General features: G+C 36.7%; 1 protein-coding gene across 3 annotated transcripts in view; it reads right to left on the reverse strand.

Annotated features, from left to right (window-relative positions):
• The window catches only part of NFATC3 (nuclear factor of activated T cells 3), a 76,242-nt gene that overhangs the window by 49,111 nt on the left and 6,662 nt on the right, over positions 1-20,469 (reverse strand). For all 3 annotated transcript variants that reach the window (XM_072871867.1, XM_072871865.1, XM_072871864.1), the window contains exon 2: positions 8,779-9,910. In XM_072871867.1, the coding sequence (XP_072727968.1) occupies positions 8,779-9,910 (1,132 nt within the window). The remainder of the gene's footprint in view (positions 1-8,778; positions 9,911-20,469) is intronic.

A 20,469-nucleotide genomic window follows, 5' to 3' on the forward strand; every position in this document is an offset into this window, starting at 1 on the left:
TTTTTACACTACATAGAAATTCAACATCAAAACAGAATAATCATGTCAGTGTTTGAGGGGCAAGAGGTAACAAGTTTGCATGTATTTTGAACACTTTTCAATATGAAGCAATGCTATTTTTGTATCAGATGCTGCACATGGGAAAGTAAGTCTGAAGCTGCTAGCTTTACTGCATTTAAGGATCTGTTCTCAAGAAAACATTGTCCAGTCTACACTATTAGGTGAGGATCAGCAGTAAAACTGCTAGACTTTTAACTCACCACAGTTATTTTGTTTATCAGCTGTAAAATGCATTGAACTCCAATGATCTCTGATAGTTCAGAACGTACATAAGTTCAAAATTTAGAGCTGCATTACTCTTAAAATATGTGGAACATGTTTAAGAATAAGAAGCTCAGCTGCTTCAGAAATGAGCAAAAATTTGGTGTTACAAAAAGATTTCCCTCTCCCCCAGCTTACACACAGCACAATAGCATTTGCATTATTGATAAAGCCACCTAACTTTGCATTCAGAACCCAGAATCCAGATCAGCTACTGACTGTGGGGTTCTTTCAAGTCATTTAGGATCAAAAGATTAAAATAATTTTAATTTGTTATTTAAAACTCCTCACTTTTCAGACTTGATGGGGAATGCATTTGTAGACACTTCCACGTTTCATGCAAAATTCTACCCACTTCACCACCAAATTACTGTTACAATAGCTTGTGACTTAGTCTTTTACAGAAATTTCTCTAATTTTTTGTTTTCCTTAAATGAGTAAAAACCTTATTAACAATACAGTAACCTACTAGTAAAGCACCAAATAACATGTCAGGAAACAGAAATAATGAGTGACAGTCATTCAAAAACTTTAATTAAATCAAATCTTAGCATGTTGTTGAAACAGCCCCAATCTGTAAACCTACAAATGTTCTTCCAGTAATACCAAGAGAGTTTTATAATCTGATCAATGCAAGCCTTCAAAAGCTCATACTCCTATCGCATCAAGATTAAACGCTTCAGAGAACAGCAGCTATTAAAGGAAACTCAGAAATAAAGAAGGAACCGTTCAGTAGCATCCTCAGCAGAAGCCATTGCATTTAAAATTATCACTGAAGTGATAATCTTATCAATGTTAATTTAACAGATACCTTCTTCCTCTGCAACCATTATCTCTAAAACAGAACTGACTCAGGCTGCACAAATTGATAAGGAAACACCTAATGTTCAGCATAAGGACAGCCAAATGTGTCTATATGAACTTCAGTATTCAGACTGCGGAAGTCAGGATCCAGCTCACGAGCTGACTATGCCTCTCTGGCACAGGAAGAAACAAACCCCAGAAACAAGATTGCTTGTTTGCATTTGACTGTGGCCCTACAGCAGTACATGTGGGACAGAAGGAAGGACAAAGCTTATAACAGCCACTAAAAATAATCCAGGTAAATTAAAACAGTTACCTTTCATTTGTAGCACTCTTCCTGGGTAATTCATTGGACAAATAGCTGGGGCTCTGTGCAGACAAACTGCTAACATTGGTACCTCAGCTGAAGCACATGTGCTATTAGCTCAGTTTTAGTCTAATGTTCTCCCGGACTCCTTGCTTAGAAAGTTTTTGAACACAGGTGGAACTGATATAAGAACTCATTTTAGCCACTCTGTATGAATATGTTCCCACCTTTTTGTAGTCACTAATTCTACTAATAAACTTTTAAAGATATCCACTAGGATCTCAAGATGCTTGTGAAAGTTCTTATTTCCTTCGTTGGTTGAGATTCACAGATCTCCTAGAGTGATTTTTTTTTAATTATTATTTCTTAGTTGCAGCAAAAATAACATTTTCTAGTTACAGCTCCTCCCAACACATCAAAATCTGTCACTGTGGGAAAAAGATCACTGACCATACAATGGATATTCCACATCTTTTCCTCATCCCAAATTTTTGCAGAGATTAACCAACAGTGTATCCTGTGGCAAGTCAAAGTTGCAACACAGCAAACCACTGAGAATCTCAAATTGTAACTGTGATCCACTACTACCGTCCTTTTCCAGAATGCTTGGAGAGCCAAAATAATGCTGTGGTTGCTCTTCACTACCTAGAACAAAGCAACATTTTCCCTGGTGGAGTAATTTTGGAGTTAAGAATTTTGGGGCCATTCCAGTTGCCGCAGTGGCTTATCAACAGATTTTTTAAAATACTGTTTACGTTCAAAATATCACTGTTCTGCTACTAGCAGATGCACCATTTTAACTGTGCTTTCAGAGTACTGATACAGTATACTGCCAAGTAAAATCTATACTCTATCATTTCAGAACAAAGTAAGAGCTGAATCACATGTACAGCACAAAGATCCCGTATTAAACACTACCCGAATTTCTCTGGATTCACTAATGGTGTGTAAACATCACAGCAATAGCCTAGCTTATTAAAAATCTAAGAGGCTCAAAGTTCTCTTGCTTGTCTTACATAAGGGTGTCCTTATCTTCAAAGTCAGCGATTTGCAAATATTTTCACTTTAAAGTTTTGCTAACTAGCATAGCTGGTGTTATTTCTATTTATCAAAATAAGACAATAACTACTTAGCAGAATAATTTTGCCTATAGTCCACTCACATTGAAAGATTTATTCTTCTTAAAACTAAGACCAAAAGTCCCAACAGTTATGTTAAAAATAGAACATAATTCTGTTCCTTTCTACTCCCCAGACTTGCAAGAGAAGGATTCAGAGAAGAGAAACAACTTTTCCAAGCAGTCGGCCATCTACCACTATATTTAAACTATTTTTTTCCTGAGAGAGCAAGCAACATTGTCAGCAATTCTAGTTTCCAGCAGTAACTGCCAGATAATTGCAGGTAAAATATCCTCAAGTTGCCATTAAGTATCCATCACTAAAGAGATTCCTGAACTGTAAATACATCTATCAAAGCCTGTTTGTTCATCACCACTGGAACAAAGAAACTACTTGATATCCCGTCACTTCTCAGTGCTCTAGATTAAATTTGTGACACAGCAATCCAAACATCAGTTTATACAGTAGTTTTTAAATCAATGTGTAAGTCTCTAAGAATTCCATGAGGGAAGACACAGTAAGAGAAAGTAGGTTTTATTTCAAGATTTTTGCCCATTAATAAATATTGCCTGGTTATGTACCAGACACAAACCCACCATTTGTTCCCATCAAATACTTCAGGGGTTAAAGAAAGAAAGAAAAAATGAATGACTCATTAAGTTTACTACCCTACAAACTGCCTATTTGCTTGAGATACAAATTAGATTCTCAAGATCTACTTTACAGAACCTAAAACATACTGTTCCGCTAGCCATTCATGTTAGAAGTCGTAAGTTTAAAGCAGAAGAAAACAAAACAACAAACCTAAAAGCAAAAATAACAGAACCCCCACCATTTTCAATTGCATCATCATTGACCACTCTTCTAACAAAATATCCCATGTTACCTATTTCAGCGCTGGCCATGTCTGTGACGGTTGTTAGCTCCAGAACACTGTAACCACAGTTGTTAACACCATAAATGTTGCTCATCTCTTATGAATTGTACTTCTAGTGACAAGTCCTCACCAAAAACATTATATTATATTGATTGCTCAGTAGAGGTTTCTGGGTCATCCCTATACTCTTTTTATTCCCCTTGATCAAGTTTTTAAAAAAGTATTGTAAAACAAACTGATTTTTTTTTTTTTTTTTTTCACTTTCTGGAAACCTTACAACTGTGAACCTGTTCCAGGGAGATGGATCAGAACAGAAGAGCTATATACATTGTAACTGAGAGCATTAATTTCTGTAAAACCAGTAAACATATCACTTCAAAACACTATTTGCTACTCATCTTTCTAATACAGCAGCTTTGTCCTCAAGGAGGCTGACTGGAATCTAAACAAGAAAATTTTAATAAAAGGGATCAGTCTTGAAAAGCTTCCCAGTATTACAAGGTTTCATAAATATTTACTAAATACCTACTAAATAGAAATTTCACAAAGTTTCAAAGACTTATGGATACACTTAAGGTCATTCACATGAGCATACTAACCCCTTTCAGATGGTGCCTCAGTGTGAGCAAGCGGATCAAATTTAGATACTTGAATATGAATAGACTCTAGGAAGAAACACTTTCTCTGGTATTCTTCTAGACTATTTATAACCTATACTGACATAGGCTATCTAAATAAGAAAGTGAACTTGAAGCATCTATGTTTCCCTTCCAACAGCCAATACAGAATTTGGGAAAGGAATGAAAGAAAAAGAGAATCCAATTAACAAAAGAATCTGAAATAACTTTATGCAAAAGCCTAGAAATAGGTCTTTTAAAGAGATTCAGTGAAAAAAAACTTGAGTTTTTTCTGTGAGTAAAACTGAAGCTCTAACAGTAGATGTGCAAGAAAGTCATAAAACCAGCATCTTCATGAAATGTTGGGGTAATAAGCAAATGGGGATGTCAGATCTACTATCACTACACTAAGATCCCCAAAAGAAAGGGATTTTCCAAGTGGAGGGGAGGGAAACATGAGACACACAGATAAAGCAATTTCTTATCCATCATCCTGGGGGAGGCTGGGGGGTGGAAGAAAGAGGTATCTAAAACAACAGTAACAAGAGTAACAATGTGATAAATAAAATTATCAAATAACTTCATTGCTGAATATTCTGTAAAATGACCAATTTAATCTGCCATCGAAAGAGCACTCATCTACCAAGGTACTTGGTTAATGCCATCATCGACAGATACCTTTGCTATTCCTAGATACAGAAGACACTACCTAGTTCCTTTTTACCTATTTGAAAAGAATTGTTGCACTGGGAGCAACAATTCTGTCCATTGTCACTTGTCTAGACTTATCTTTGACAAGGAAGCAGAAATGTGACTCAAGGCACATAATATACATACATTTTTCATATGCTACACATGGGCAGATTATGGGTTTCTGTGACCAACTAACAAGCTGTCATCTAACAAAATTGTTTGGATGGCATCTGAAATATGACTAAAATGCTCAAAAGCATATTACACATTTTAAAATTTTGTTAAGTATTGCACACTTACTGAACATAGAAGAAAGAAGGAAAACATGGTCAGGACTTGACAGATAAACTAGATTACAGATTTACAAAGCATTAGATAGCAATCAGAAAAGAAGGTGCTATCTGCCCATTTCACACCATGTCACATGTGAGGCAAGTTATCCCCACTTCTACCAGGGAGTCAGTTTACTGCAGCTGAGTGTGCACACTTGTCAGAGTCACTTCATATGCTTGGAATCAATACTCTAGTTTACTTCATGTGCTACTTTGTACTTGGCAATACAATCAAGACATTTAAAAAGCATATTAATTGTAATATATATTGTAATTTATATCACAATTAATATATTACTGTATATAATATGTAATAAAGATATAAATTGCAATTAATATCTAGCTCTTTACGACAACTGAAGGCACTCACTGTTGGTCACTGTCAAACTATTTAAGAAACAGTGGATCTTCTTGCATTTCATTTTTATTCATAAAACATAAGAGTAAACTTGGCTCCCCTACTTCATAAGCATAAAATTTACAAAAGATTATATGACAGAATGAAATGTTTTAATATACTGAAGATGCATATTCTCATAGCACCTGTGGAACAGGCTACAACTGCTAAGTAATTGACCATTTCACTGAGGATACAGCTGCCAATGCAGCCATTTCCACTAATTCAATAGTCAGACTACATTTTTGGCAGCAAATGTATACAGCTTAATAGTTTTATTTAGTTTACTTGTGAATAGGTGTAGTCTTTATTGTCTTCTGCATAATTGCCCATTTTCTATTTAGAGAAGTTCTTCAGTGCCAGCTTCTAAATAAATTCTGACATAAAAAAAAAATTTTTACTTCTTAATGCAGTAATGCAGAAAGCAGTAAAATCGATTTTTATTCAGTTCTGCTCAGTTCTCCCCACTACAAGAAGCAGCAGGTTTAACTGAATATCTGTTTTTGTAACTATTTTGGTCATCCCAAAAAGAACCATAGATCCACACGCCATCTTCCCACATGCCTGTATGTTCATGTGCTTTTACCTCTCAGTAGTGCTCATCTTTTATGAACTATGTTAGGCTGTGAGCTAACAAAAATGCCAAGGTAGGACTGCCGAGTATCCTACATAAATATAATACAATTCCAAAATACACAATTAAGGAAAAATAGTTATCATGTTTTTGTTAGAATGAAAAGATTCTAGCAATAGACTGAACACCTTTTATTAACAGATGAGCAGACTGCAACAGAATTAAAAAAAAAACACAAACACTTCAAAGACAGTTAACGTATCTGTCAACGCAGTAGTTTCAGACTGGTAAAACAGAATTTTCCAGCTAGCAGCTTTGTATCCTTACTGTTAAACTTCACATTCATAAACAGTTATACAGAAGGACATTAAAGAAAAGAAAAAGAAAAAAATCACTGCTACTCACTAAAATCAGTATCTTTCTGAGGAGAGGAGAAATTAAAATCTGTGGTTATACAATTATGCAAAAATGACAAAATGGCTGAATGAGCATCACTTAAATATATTTAGATATTAACAATCTAAGCTAGTTGACAACTTCTAAAGGATTTATACAAAACTTAGTTTTAAAATTAACAGAAGTTTTGTATTAATAAAAATGAGCCTCCTGTGTGACACTGATCTATCAACACATAGGAATATGTTCAGCAGTAAAACTGAAAAGTTCATTGTTAGAACTCAGATGAACACTGAAGTCTATTTCATAGTACCCATTAGAAGTTATCCTTTGGGAAGTTCTTAAAGCTATGGGTCACTTATCTTCCATTTGTAAGAATGTTTCACTGTACCCTGAAAGTATTGGTTTATATTTCACCCATTTGTGTTTGTAACTTCCTTCTTAGGTACTCAATAGTAAAAGTTACAGCTGAATTTTCTCTGTTAGTTCTCTGCCTAAAATGTGCATGGAAAGGGTCAGCTCTAGCAATCTTTAAAAGGTGATTGAGTGCTTCTATATTCCACAAGACAGACACCCCTGAGAATATTCATGTACCCAACAGAGAATGAGAACAAGTGTTCGAAAACATTTTTTCTACAGGCTTGTTCATCTGACAAGTCATCAGGAAATAATACATCAAGATGTTAAAATGATGCAAGAATGATAACTGAATCTGAAAAAGACACTAGAAAGGGGAGTTACATAAAAACTAGCATGTTGCCATGAAAGCCAGCATCCGCTTTTCAACAGGTTGTGCTTTTGAGGGAGGTCCCTGAAAAGAACACCTCTTCAGTAAAATTGGCTTACTGGGTAATAGTTAATTCTAGTTTTCTGCTAAGAATTTAAAACTCTAAGAGCCAGGGGAAAAAAGTCTCCTATAGGGCATCTCTGAAGATGGGTCAGAAACTTTTCTTTCTCTATTTTGCTTCACTTACTTTGAGGGAAGAGGTGGTAGGGGGAGGAAAATGTTAAAGCCATGAATATTTTCTAAGCCATTCTTTCTAAAATTAAAAATACAGAGTGTGAAAACAAGTGCTTTGCAAAGATGACTTTGCAATGAGAAGAACATTATATTTTGTCATTAACTTTTAGGATTTAAGCTTTGCTGTTTTCAAAATAAAGCATGTATGTGGAGAATCCTACCCTATCTTCCCCACCCCCGAAAGAGGAATTGCTTCATCCACTACATCCTTGAAGAGCAAATCTTAAGTATTGCCTGTGGACAGAATGATAACATTTTAATCAAAGTTATTTTAAAATCAGTAGAGACTAGCATGGAAGCACTGACATTTAAACCTATAATATAGCTTTTATATGGATAATTGTGCTTAACAGATATTAATCTAATGTACCTTTCTTACAAAAGGTCCACACAAAAAATGTTCGCAGCTCCTTCCTCCCAGTACCTCCCTACCCCTTAGTTTTAAAACCTAGTAGAACAAGATGATGATTCAGGAATCAAATGGATAACCTGAGCTGAGTAATCACAGTATCTGTCCATTCAGCAGCAATGCTGCTTCAGGAGTTCTCATTTCTACTCCACCCACTGCGTTGCACTGGCAAAGTGATTCCAGAAGCTATATGGTTGAAAAGATCACAGAACTGCTCCATCTAAAAAGTAACAGAATGGGAAGGAGGGTGAATTTTTCCCTCAACCGAACTAGTTCCCTCTTCTGAGCCTCCTCAAATCATCCTGCTAGCACATGACAGGACTACAAAAGGAAAAGAGCTAGTTAACTTAGCACCAGGATGGTGGAAATACCCTTCGAACTACAGCCCAGAAATCAATTCCTTCTGGATGATTTTCAGTATGGCATGCAAATTTATTTTCTCCTCTCTACTCCTAGAATTCTATCAGCCCAAAGCAGCAAGTAAAACCAAAAGCAAATAAACTCCCCACCTCTTTTGTGGTCTCACAGTTTTATAAAATCATGTAAGTCATGTTTCTTTAGCTATATGAATTCAAACCTTAACTGCTCAGATTAGATGGAACCAAAAAGCGTGCACAAAATCTGCAGACATTTGATTCAGCTGGGTTCTGCATGTATGCAAACAAACTTTATTCAAATAGAACTAATCCTATGTTACAATCCATCTACTGTATTTTTAAGAGAAGAAAAAGATGGGTATTTGGTATCTCAACTTGTTTTTTCCTAATTATATCATCTACCTGCCTACAAGAAGTTTTCTTTAAGAAGTCTTAATGCATCACTGAAACATAAGCACATTTATATGTCTATTTAAGATGCATAGGAAGGGAAAAACGGGAGGGAAGCCTTCTGAAGGACTTTCTAATCACTTACCGAAATATAGGAGTATGACCAGGCTTTGGTTTGTTCCAAGTGAAGTGCGAAGGAACAGAAAGAAATTGGTCTCCGGGCAAATCTTTTTTCAAGGTGTGTTGAGATCCAGAGCAGTCATCTACTCCAGTTTCAAGGGACGTCGATAAGTTACCCTGTTCTTCAGGACAGATATCTATTTTTCCAGATAAAGTGGCAGTCTGATCCTCTGAGGTCTTTCTTGTTTTTAGAGGAATATCAGTCTCTGTACAACACTGAAATGGTGAAAGGCCAGAATTAAGGCCTTGTACGTTATGGATGGAAGTGTTTAGCCACGTGTCTTCTGTTATGCTTCCTCTGGGAGAATGGCCAGGTGATGGAGTTGGAGAATGGTGAGGAGAGAGAGAACCAGCATAGCAAATCTCAGCACTGGAGTGTCGTCGTTTCCCACAGGGGGATGTAGGTCTTGATGAGGGCCTTGATGTTGGTCTAGGGCTTAGCCAATTTTCATCTGTAATACTAGTTCTAGGAGAATGACAGGGAGACTGTCTAGGTGACAAGGCATGCCCAAATCCATAAGGCTGCTGCCAAGATTCATCACTGGGACCTCTTGGAGAACCACCAGGAGATGCCAAAGGAGAGCCAAGGGTAAATCGAGCAGCTGCTTCATTTAGCTCTGAGTCTACATCATCATAAACATGGGAAATGGATTCACAAGAGGAAGCATCTGAAAACCAACTTCTGGACGAAATGCTGCTGGCAGGGCTTGGACTAAGGGATGATTCCCTATATGATGGCTCAAGAGGAAGATAGAGATGGTCCCGTGAAGGCCTTTCCATATACTCATTTTCTGTGCCATTTGTGTGCAATTCATCTTCATTGGCTTCAATCCCTTGATGACAGTTAGGTGAAATAGATGTAATTTGAATACTAGGGCATTCAAAGGGTTTGGGTCCACCTAGTGGACTATATTTGGATTCTGGTACCTCACAAGTTCCTTCATAGTTCTTATGACTCTGAAGTCTTGTAGGTGGTGACAGAGGACAGGAGTGAGACTGCAATCCATGGCGAGGAATACAAATTGGCTGATTTACAGAGGATGATGGTTGGTCTACGTTAAAGATGTATATGGACGCACAGTCATCTGACTCAAGATCTGAAAACAAAAGTAAAAAAAAAAAAAAAAGAGGAACAGAGTCAGAATGCAATACTTGGAAAATGCCATTAAAAAATATTTTTTTTTTCCCAGGTATGGCCTGTTTTCAACATCCTAGACATTTCCTATTACACTAGCCACACAAAATACAGCTCATTCTTAATTTTAATTTTTCCCCAGCCATATTTACAGCTAAATATGACTACAGCATAGTTTTCTGTCTTAAATCTTGTTTTCAACCAGATTCCACAGTTTATACACATCTTCAGTGGTTGAAAATATAATACACGCAGAAAATGGGTTTAAAATCTTGAAAGGATCTAAGCTGGAACACTCAATTCAAACTATCTTTCATAACTACATTCCATTCGTAATCAAACATTTTTAGTAATAATCCATTAAAAATTAATCTTTTTGACATGAATAGGACTATGATACTTTCTGCAAGCCCACTAGTCAATACTTACAAGCACCCGAATACCGCATACATAATATTTATCTCCTTTAACACTAAAAAGCATCTTACAGTGACTCAAACTTCAATTAACATTATAAACAACTAAAAACATTCAATCAAAAGAGGCCTAACAAAGAATATTATTAAAGATATTATGAAGAATCTTATTCCAAAGATCTTTTTTGGTTGCTTAGAAAACTCTCAAGTGCCCATCCCACAGAACAGCATTTTTCAAGTGCAGTCTTATGAAGTTTGAGCACAAGTTGTTCAGCATAAAAAAGGCAAACCAAAATATTCTCAGATCTCACTAACTTATCCAAAACACAGGAAATATTCCAAAGAAAAACAAGCAATTGAAAGGGAGTGCAAGTCCAGTTAACAAAATCAGCAGCTTTGTCTCACAGAACTGAAGCAGATTTTCTTGCCCCAATTCTCAATATTGAATTAACTGCCAGTATGAGACATTTGTCTGAAACGAGTAGAAAACACAGCTTTTTTCTTATTTCATAACCACTATGCTTCCACTCTTGTTTCTTTCCCCTTGTAAAATAGAGCCTTCCCTCTATAATTATAGAAAGTAAGTATGCAGGAGACCTCAGGTAGTTCACTAGCCTATCATCTCCTAGCAGATGAAATTAAATGTACTTGGACCATCCGCACTAGACACTGAAACTAGTCTCAAAATCTGTTAACAATATTGTCTCTACAACCAGAGTAATTTGTTTTAATGCTGAATCACTTTGAGAGCTTATGACCCATCACTGACATTTAACTTCACCATTAAAATTATACAGTTTCTAGTGCTTTGCATGTGGGTGTTGTTTTTTTTTTTAAAGTATTTTTTTCAGTAGTAGGGGAATATTATGCAGAAGCATAAATGCTTCTGCAAACTAAGATGCTCCTGTGTCAAATGTGACGATGAGACATCATGTTCATACAATTATTTTCCATAAATCCAGACTGGATGACATTAATTGCATCGTTGGGTATTAGCTCTTTTTTTTTTTTTTTTTAAATAGTTTTTGTCCTGAGTATCAGTAGACTATTGATACTGGTTTTAAAATAAATCTAGTCTCTCTCACAATCAGATAAAATATCCAGACAGGAAGCCATGTATTTTAGGCCTTTCCATGATGAAAAAAATTAGTATGTTAATGAAGTAATTCTATTATCAGTTTCACTAATAGCAATCAGCTTAAAATTAACTAAAACAGAAACAAAACAAAACAGCATCTCCTCAGAGACAACAAGGAAGCATTTTCAAACGGAGAGAAAGCATACTGTTGCCAAGGAACAGACTATGTTCCTCAGACTTTTAAAGGAAAAAAAAAAAAAAAAAGAAGACTGAAGGTTCATGGGCAGGGAGCAGCTCTATTAGTAATCTATCTATTAAAGGAAGCACAAAATTGCATTTAAGACTAGTACTAAAAAAGCACTGTGTGATTTTATATATATTACATATAGTTATATATAACAATTACCCATATTATATAATTATATAATTAACTACTATTATATGTGTTAAGAGCACAAAAAATCAGTATAGGGTAATTTCTAAATATGCCTACACTAAAAGGATCAGGATACTCAGGAAGGACTATTTTGTATATCATACAAATAATTAACACAAGCTCACTACTTTGAACACTGTCAAAACTGCATTTCCCTATCCTTTCACTAGGATAACAAACATTTTTTAAAACTTTAATTGGGGGTCTTTCTTTTTGCTGTTTCTCATCACAAAACATGAAATGCAGACAGTAGTTAGTTACAGGTTTTCCACATCTATTGGTATATTCATGTCCAAGATCACAGATGTCCTTGTTTCCTAACTCCATATTAGTATGAGAAGTGTAGGTCAAGGGAGGAAAAAGGCAATCCTAATAAAAGCAATTATCCAGCTACTCAAAACTTAAGAAATAAAACAGTTACAGAAATGTTGAAATAATAATAAAAATGTTATAGGAAAACAACAGTTGGAAGTCTTCAAGGCCTGTGTGTAACGATTTACTGTCATTAACGGCTTTAGGAACAGTAGCAGCACATTGTTTGTGCTAAAACTCTCACCATTGCAAAGAGCCTTATTTCTCTTGCAGCAATAATCGAGAAATCTTAAAATATTTAAGACAATTTGTCCACTTTCAATGTCACTGGGATTTACAAAAACCAGATGTACATTCAAAATTTAAGTTTCATGGAGCTGAGGTGGAGAGATCAGACTAGCACAGAATTATCAACACCAGCTGGGAAAAACTGGGGAAGAGATGAAGAAGGCAGGGGAGCACCCTTCTGACTCCAGCTTCTTCGGTCCCTCTCCACGACAAACAACTTCTAATGAGTCCCATTACCCCTCCCCAGCAGCATACATGCACACACTCAAAAAACAGGAAGCTAGAAACCTAGATTAAGAACTACACATCTAATGAACACCAAATCCCAAAAGCATGCTTAGGACTGTGGAAACAACGTATTCTGAAGTCTAAATTACCCAATCTATTTTCAGACACGATCAATAAACAGGTAGGTTTATTTTAGTTTGCACACACAAACCCTCCCCCTTATAGTCATGTGTTAAAATAACCTGTTAGTTGCTCATACAAAGGACAACACTAACTACTAAGGCCTTTACAAATCGTGTCTTTAATTCTGCTAGACTATTTACCAATAATTATTTTTGTTCTATTAAAGACTGTAGAGAGAATCCAATCTGGAAGAGCCCTCTAACCAATTTGAAGGAACTAGAAAACATACAAAGATGAATATAACTTGGGTGAAAGAAATGGGGAAAAAAAGAAAGAAAAATACAACCAACTGATAACCCTTAAGATGGAAAGGAGTGAGAATAGCTCAAAAAAATCCAACACAGCGCTTCAAGAAAGCAGAGGGTAAACAAACTCAGGGAATTCTCACAATAGGCAAGTGCAAAGCATAAAAGAGTTATGGAGAAGCCCAAGGCAAAAAATTGAGTTATGGAAATCTGGTTACTTAATAGGAGAGCTATTCCATCCAAACAATCCTACTGGGGGAGAAAAGACAGTAAAGAAGTGAAGGTGGCCAAGTCATGAGGCCTTCACTGACCATAAAATATAAGAAAGAAGCATTTAAGAAACAGAAACTACATCAGATTACTAAGGTAGAACATAAAAACTACCACGAGCACATGGGGGCAAGACGCTAGATAGGATAGACACAGCACAATACAAAGACCAAGAGAAGCAGTGCCATTCACATCAAAAGCCTGCCATGACCCTGAAAAGGCAGGTGTGCTAAATGCTTTTCCTTTAGTAAAGCCAACTGAGTAAATTGCTAACAGAGTTAATAGCAATGCAGAGTAAAAAAACCTGGACTAAATAAAAGGTTAAAAAGTACTGAAGAATTACGAGCTAATAAGTTTAACTTCAGTTTTAGAAGTGGTATTAATAGTTTATTTGTTCCAGTAAGCATTTAAAAGGAGACAGGGAAACAAAACAAGAAGTCAACATTTGCTAAGAACAAAACCACGTCAAACCAATTTTGTTTTACAATCAAAGGAGGTCTTCTGGATAGCTAGCATAGAAAGAAACTCAGCTTTGTTTTAACTTAAAGACTTTTAACACTACCATGCATGGAGTAGCCACTGAGTCTTTAGAAATTTAGAGAAGCCTTCTTCCCTACCCTGCTGAGATTGGGTTTATTGTTGAGGGATCACAAAAGTTAGCAGATGCTCTATATTTACAGAGTGCATATAAGCTATATAAAGCTGCAGACTTCCATGGCAATCTTATATCAGGCGTCTGTGTCATCCTTTATCAATGAGAACCAGAATGTCTGTCGTTTTGAATGTACATTTGCTACCCCCTCGAAACAAACTAGTTTACAGAAGCTCCTGTTCAGTATTAAAACAACGCTAGCTCATCCCTTACTAAGCTGCTAACTACACTTCAACATAAGCTGTCTAACTGGAGAATATAATTAAATAATATCCAGAACAACTGCTCCTAAAGTACATTTTGCTCGCTATTTGCCATATCAGACTGCACATTCAAGACCAGTAATGCTTGCCCACCAGTTGTTCACTGCTCAATGATGTACTGGCACATGCATATGTGCAGCTGTGCAGCAAGCCAGATTTCTCCACAGAAGGAAGGTCAATTACTATCAAATGTCTGAACACAAGCCCTGTGCCAAAATTATCCAAACCACTTTATTATTCTAGGTTTGTAAGCCCATAAACAAACAGGTTCAGACAATAGGAGTTGTTATACGGTACTAAGAAAGTGCAACACGACCTAGGTCTTATAAAAATACTACTGCAAAAACAGGATCAGTAATCAAGCCCTTTAAATAGCATGAGGAAAGACTTGAGCATTGCCACAGACATCATGTGTATTCTCAGGCAAGTCATATAATCTGCCTCCACTCCCAAACTTTAAAAAGAACGACAATTTCTTCTGTTCTTCAGTTCTGTCATGACAGTTACCATTATCTCTTTCTGAACACGATGGCATTATAAAGAATGCCACAGAAATATCTGTAAATAAGAACAAAAAGCATACGCAGCTCCATTTTTTAATTTCATGAGTCTTAATCTTCACAAAGAACCCAAAATACCGAATAGCCATAGTTTTCCTTTTGTGCACTTAAAAAGAGAATCGATTTGAGTTCTTGTTGGTACATTACCACACTAAAGCTCTCTACTTGGATATTTAACTCCAGTTTTCCATTGCAAGCTATAAGTTCTCCAGAGACACTTTCCACAAGCTTAAATATCAACTTAAACACAACCCGAAAAACCCCTAAAAAACACAGCAATGCATCAGTTTATAAGGAGTATAACTGACTAGTAAGCCACCAAATATGGTACTAAAAGAGTACAAATTGTGAAAACAATTAAGGTAGCAAGGTGGAGCAGCGGGAAGACACATCCTTATAGCTCAAGTTTAGCAACACACAAAACAGAAGTGCAAGTTTAAGCTTTCAGAAAAGGATGATTTACAACTGTCATTTTATGAAGCATTTCTCCCTCTTCAATGATTTTGTGCTCTGTTTCATGGTCATATCAGATTACTCAAAAAGGATAAAAATAAATTTTACTTCTGTCAATCATGTACACTAGAGGCAGCTCTGTCATGCCCATCAGAATTTCAGTTGTTTTCTTGTGTTAAGTAAGAATACTGGAAATGTGCAAGAAAGACAATCTTCTGAACAGTGGGAACTCCTCAATGAGCCTTTTACAAATTCTAGTCTGGATAAGAATTCATTATCCTTGGTAGAAATGCAGAAGAATAATGAAGCTGCCCTAGTTTAAGCAGTTTAAACAAGAGAATAACACAGCATATCAAATGTTTACAAATGACACTGAATAAAATAAGACCATAATGCCTCTCAGGGTATAACTACATGTTACATTTTTTTCAGCAGCAACTACCCTCCCATACACACTCACGCACAAAGCAGGAGGGAAAATGAGAAGAGAGGTATTTTTAACCCAGATGATTTTGGCAATTGGATTTGCAGTGCACTAGCATAAACACCTGTATATATACAACTTACAGGATGGCAAGCTTTAGGACATGGGGAGAAAGGAGCAACCAGGACAGGAACTGCAGGTGTTTTCACTATCAAATAAAAATGTAACATGCAACTAAATCCTTAGGCCATAGCCTGGTATGCATTTAAACTAGAATGGCTGTCTTAGGGTACATCAAGCTTCACCCTGAAGTAATGGAATTAAGTTCCAAATAGGGAAATAAGTCGTGAAATTTTATTTGGCGTTTAAGAAAAACAGCCTAAATAAACATAAAATCAAATACAGCTGCTTAAGCCATAAGCAAGTTTCAGAAAATTATGTACTTCTGTTGCAGCAAATGGAGTTAATCTCAGTTGAGGTTTTTTCCTTTTTTTAAAAAAATATAAGTTCTTATAATCTTTCATAGCAGAGTGCTTTGAGATATGTTGCTAAAAAGTGATGTACAAAGCAGGTAGAGAATCCAGCTTGTAACTGTAAGGTTCAACAAGAATTAGTCATTCTAAATTCAGTTACAAGAACAGAAAATAGCAACCGGAAGTGATAGGCAGTGTTTATACCTGTGCCTTCTCCAGCTCTTCTGGTATTTCTGGTTGATTATGAAGCATGTCTTTAAATGAAAACTTTATAGAGCTTCTGGTTCAGTATTTAAGGATTATTCATTAATACTCATAACAGGTTTAAAAAAATACTTACTTTTTGCTTTAAAAATCTGTAAGTTCTACAGGCTCCACTTTGCTTCCTTTTTTCTCTGTGGGTACGTCATTCAAGAGGGCACGGTATTTTACTGCATAATACCCTTGTAGACAAAACAGAAGCTCTTGCCCTCCAGTTTGATGAAGCCTCATTTGTCATTCGGTGTTAGAAAGTCAGCTTAACACGACCCAGTAGTTCAGAGATATTAAGAAATACACTGTGGCCATTGGGGAGAGTCTTAAAACGACACTATACGTCCGTGCAGCAGTTACTAACACATAGTATTAACAGCCTATTTGTCACTGTTATTCTGAAGATGAAGTACTATGATCAGTTGTTAGAATTTGTGAAAGGACTGCAGCCCTGCAATCCCAGAGCATCTAGTATGTGTAGACATGGGAACTGAGAGAAGACTGAACACTCCAAAATTGCTGTGTTGTGCTGACCCACAGAAAAAAGACTGATCGTAAAGAAAAGCATGGACATTAGGCAAATACTGATTGAAGAGAATAAGGGAATTATGTGCTGTAGTTGCCAGCCAAAGGTTTGCCTAGATTCTCCGTATTGCCGACCAGTTTATCATCCACAACCTAACTCTTCCTTTCTGGGGGCAAAACTAACAGACTCCATAAAAGGCTCTCCAGTTATTCAAAGTTCTGGTTTATGCTGTACCTATAAACTGAAATCCTCACCTAACTACCTACATGAATGCCTTCACCACTGATCACCTTCTAACACCAATGAGCTTGCTGATAGCAACCTGCTGCTCTATACAGAGACACCTCCAGGTTTACAGTCTGCACCAGTCCTGAACCAAGCACTGAGCAGAACCCAATTTTCCAAGATCAGAATGTATAAGTAGGGCCATAGCAAACGAAACAAGATGACAGGAGTGTGCAAGAAAATGGGTATTTTAGTTTATAGGAGAGTATGGTGACATAGACTAGGGTCTTTGAGAAAATTGGTAGAAAAGGAATGCAATAAACCAAGGCAAGAAGTTTGAGTGGGAAGAGGTTACACAGTAAGAGGAGGGGAGACCGAAATGGGGGCATGCCTCTTTCTGTTTATCAAACAGAGCATGACACAGAGGCTGAGAACTGGTATTGATAGTATCTGAACAAACTAGTTTGGGAACCCTTCACACCTCAGCAAAATTACACTGTACTTCTGCAGCTGTCCTACAACATGACAGGGAGCAAATCATTCCACAGCAGGCAATCCTGCCCTATAGTTAACTCAGTATTTCAAATCATTAATATTACAGCTTTTCACCAATAAATTTATAATACAGCTTTAACGTAGACTTCAGGTGCATGAAACTCAAAGGCTCTGTACATCAAAGGACTGAAATGAGCCAGAATGATAATCTGAAACTTGCCTGTTTTCCCAGCTGCTCACATGAATGTAGAATCAGAAACACCTTGAATTCACTTTGCTGAGATTGACACAGTAAGCATAACAGGCAGAAACAGGAATCAAACAGCCAAATGAGAAAGGGGAGGCTGAAGCTGAGCACAAATGCCATTTTTCCAGCAACTTTCAGAATGATCCCCCAAAATACAAGGGAGGCCATATTAGCATGCCTCACGACCGTGCCACATGTAAGTCCTGAAACTTTGCATCTCTTCAGAGTCCTAAACAGCTTGCATTTATTCCAGCAGGAGTGGAGGTTTCACCACATACTGTACCTAATCAGCCTAACCTCCTGCCCCCAACCAAAAATGCTAGGCAATTTGAAAGACAGTAGCATTTGCTCTCAAATGCCTAAATTTGACAAATTACACTGATGGAATACAGAGACTCTGACCTAATTTAAAGAAGCTATGCAAAATACAAAATGTTGACAGATTTTCTTAGCAGTTCTTTGGATTAAACCACACATTCTCTTGTGGCCTTGTCACTTGAGTACAGTTATCCCAAATGACACCGTTAAAGCCTTTTGTAATCATACAGTTACTCCACCTCCTCATCTCCTTTGTGTTCTTGATATAGAGAACAACTGCTAGAAAACATCTAAGATACACAAGAGTAGCTATAAATCAGTGTAGACATTATTACAGCCCATTAAGCAGCCATCAAAAGCAGTGAATCATTGTCACTAACAGTTAATAAATGCACCATGACTCTGTTACCAGCTCGTCATTCTGTTTTTAGAGCATGCTTTCATTTTGGGTATGAAGATACAAAGGGTTACTCTGTAAAACAACTTTAGTGAGAAGGTAACAGTTTGTGCCCTGTCCCAACTACAATCAGTCACAATTCCATTCCCTCTCCAGCACAGCACAAATGCCGCTTATCACTGAATTTATGTTTAAGTGGTCTTCCCATTTTTTCTATTTACCAAAACCATTAAAAAAATTAAAATCTGGGATTTAAAAAAAAATAAATTTCTCCCAGCATTTGTCCCTAAAAAGCAAAGTTAGCAGACACTAAAACATAAAGACTCCCATTAAGCAGTGAATTCAAAGTTACTTGCCTCCTGCAATCTTGAATAACCTCATACATAAGAAAATGGAAAAGATCTTGGGTTGAAAGGACCTAAGAGTAAGTCCAAAGAGGAATATTTACAAGACTTTCAAAATAATCCTCTCCAGCAACCTGTTAAAAAACAAACAGAAAAATCCAACTCCATCCAGCAATTTTGCTATATTAAAAACATTTCTTAGTTTTGGAAGTGATGACTAATCTTCAAAGTGCAGTCTGAGAAGCCATTTTTTAAACAAGCAATTGCTATTAATCTAAATATTAATATGAATAATATGATTCCACATTTCTGGGAGTAATAAATTAGCTGTAAGTATCTGCTCATGTTTCTACCTACAAATGTCTTTTATACAGCCTCAAATGAGGTCTTTGTTTCTGCTTAAAAAAACCCAACAACAACAAACAAACTAAACCAAAACCACAACACAACACAAGCCCAAAGTTTGTAGTCAGATCCCCAGCAAGTTGATTCTTCTCTCCTTCCCCCAGGTACATAAAAATAAGGACTAGGCCTCCCAAAAGTATCTTCTCTTCTATCACACCTATCATCCTTTGTCTGAAAAGTAACCATAAGCATTCAATGCCACTGAGACATTCAATCAGAAGAGCCACGTAAATGATTAAGTTCAGCTGTTCAGTTAACTCATGAGATGTGCAGGCCACAACACAGCCCAAAAGCCTGCTTATCAACCAGTTCTGCAGTTCTTCAGATTTAAACCAATCTTCCCTGAATGCCTTTGAACAGTTCCACAATTTTTTTTAATGTTCTATTTCGCCAGTATTTCACAAGAATACTCACAGATGGGCGTACTAAAGGTAGAAGAGAATCCTGGCTTGTTAATAAGCTTGCTCCTGCCTTGCAATTCTACTTAGCCTTACTGATCATTTCACTCATCTTAAATTCCACTGTCATTTGAACCCCACATGGCATGCCTAGACAAATGCAAGGACCTGGACGTTGTTTTACAGGCTGGGCTTACTGCCAAGTCTGCTCCACGTACTTCCCTGGCCCACTAGAGCAGCTTTAGGCAACAACTCCCATATTTACATTATTGCTCTGAACAGCCAAACTGCTGCTTACTATTGACCCAGGCCCAATCTACTCTCATTTCTCACTCATTCACAGCAACATTACTTATTTGGCTATTCTTCAGGTGGGATATGATAAACTGCTTGCAGTTGTACAACACAAACAAAAGGAAAAGGACTGTCATGTTTTAAGCAGAGGGCTACTTTTTATTTTGAAGAAAGAAAGAGCTTATTTCTAATTTTCAGAAATATGTAAAATAAAAGCATTAGCACAAATGCTTTTGTACCCTGCCCATCACCCACATCCCAGGATTTGTTTTCATTTGCACTGTGCCCATAATTCAGATGGGAGGGAAGGGGACAGAGGGCGAGGTGCAACTATGAATT

The sequence above is a fragment of the Ciconia boyciana genome, chromosome 9 (genome assembly GCF_034638445.1).
Source record: "Ciconia boyciana chromosome 9, ASM3463844v1, whole genome shotgun sequence".
Taxonomy (NCBI): Eukaryota; Metazoa; Chordata; class Aves; order Ciconiiformes; family Ciconiidae; genus Ciconia; species Ciconia boyciana.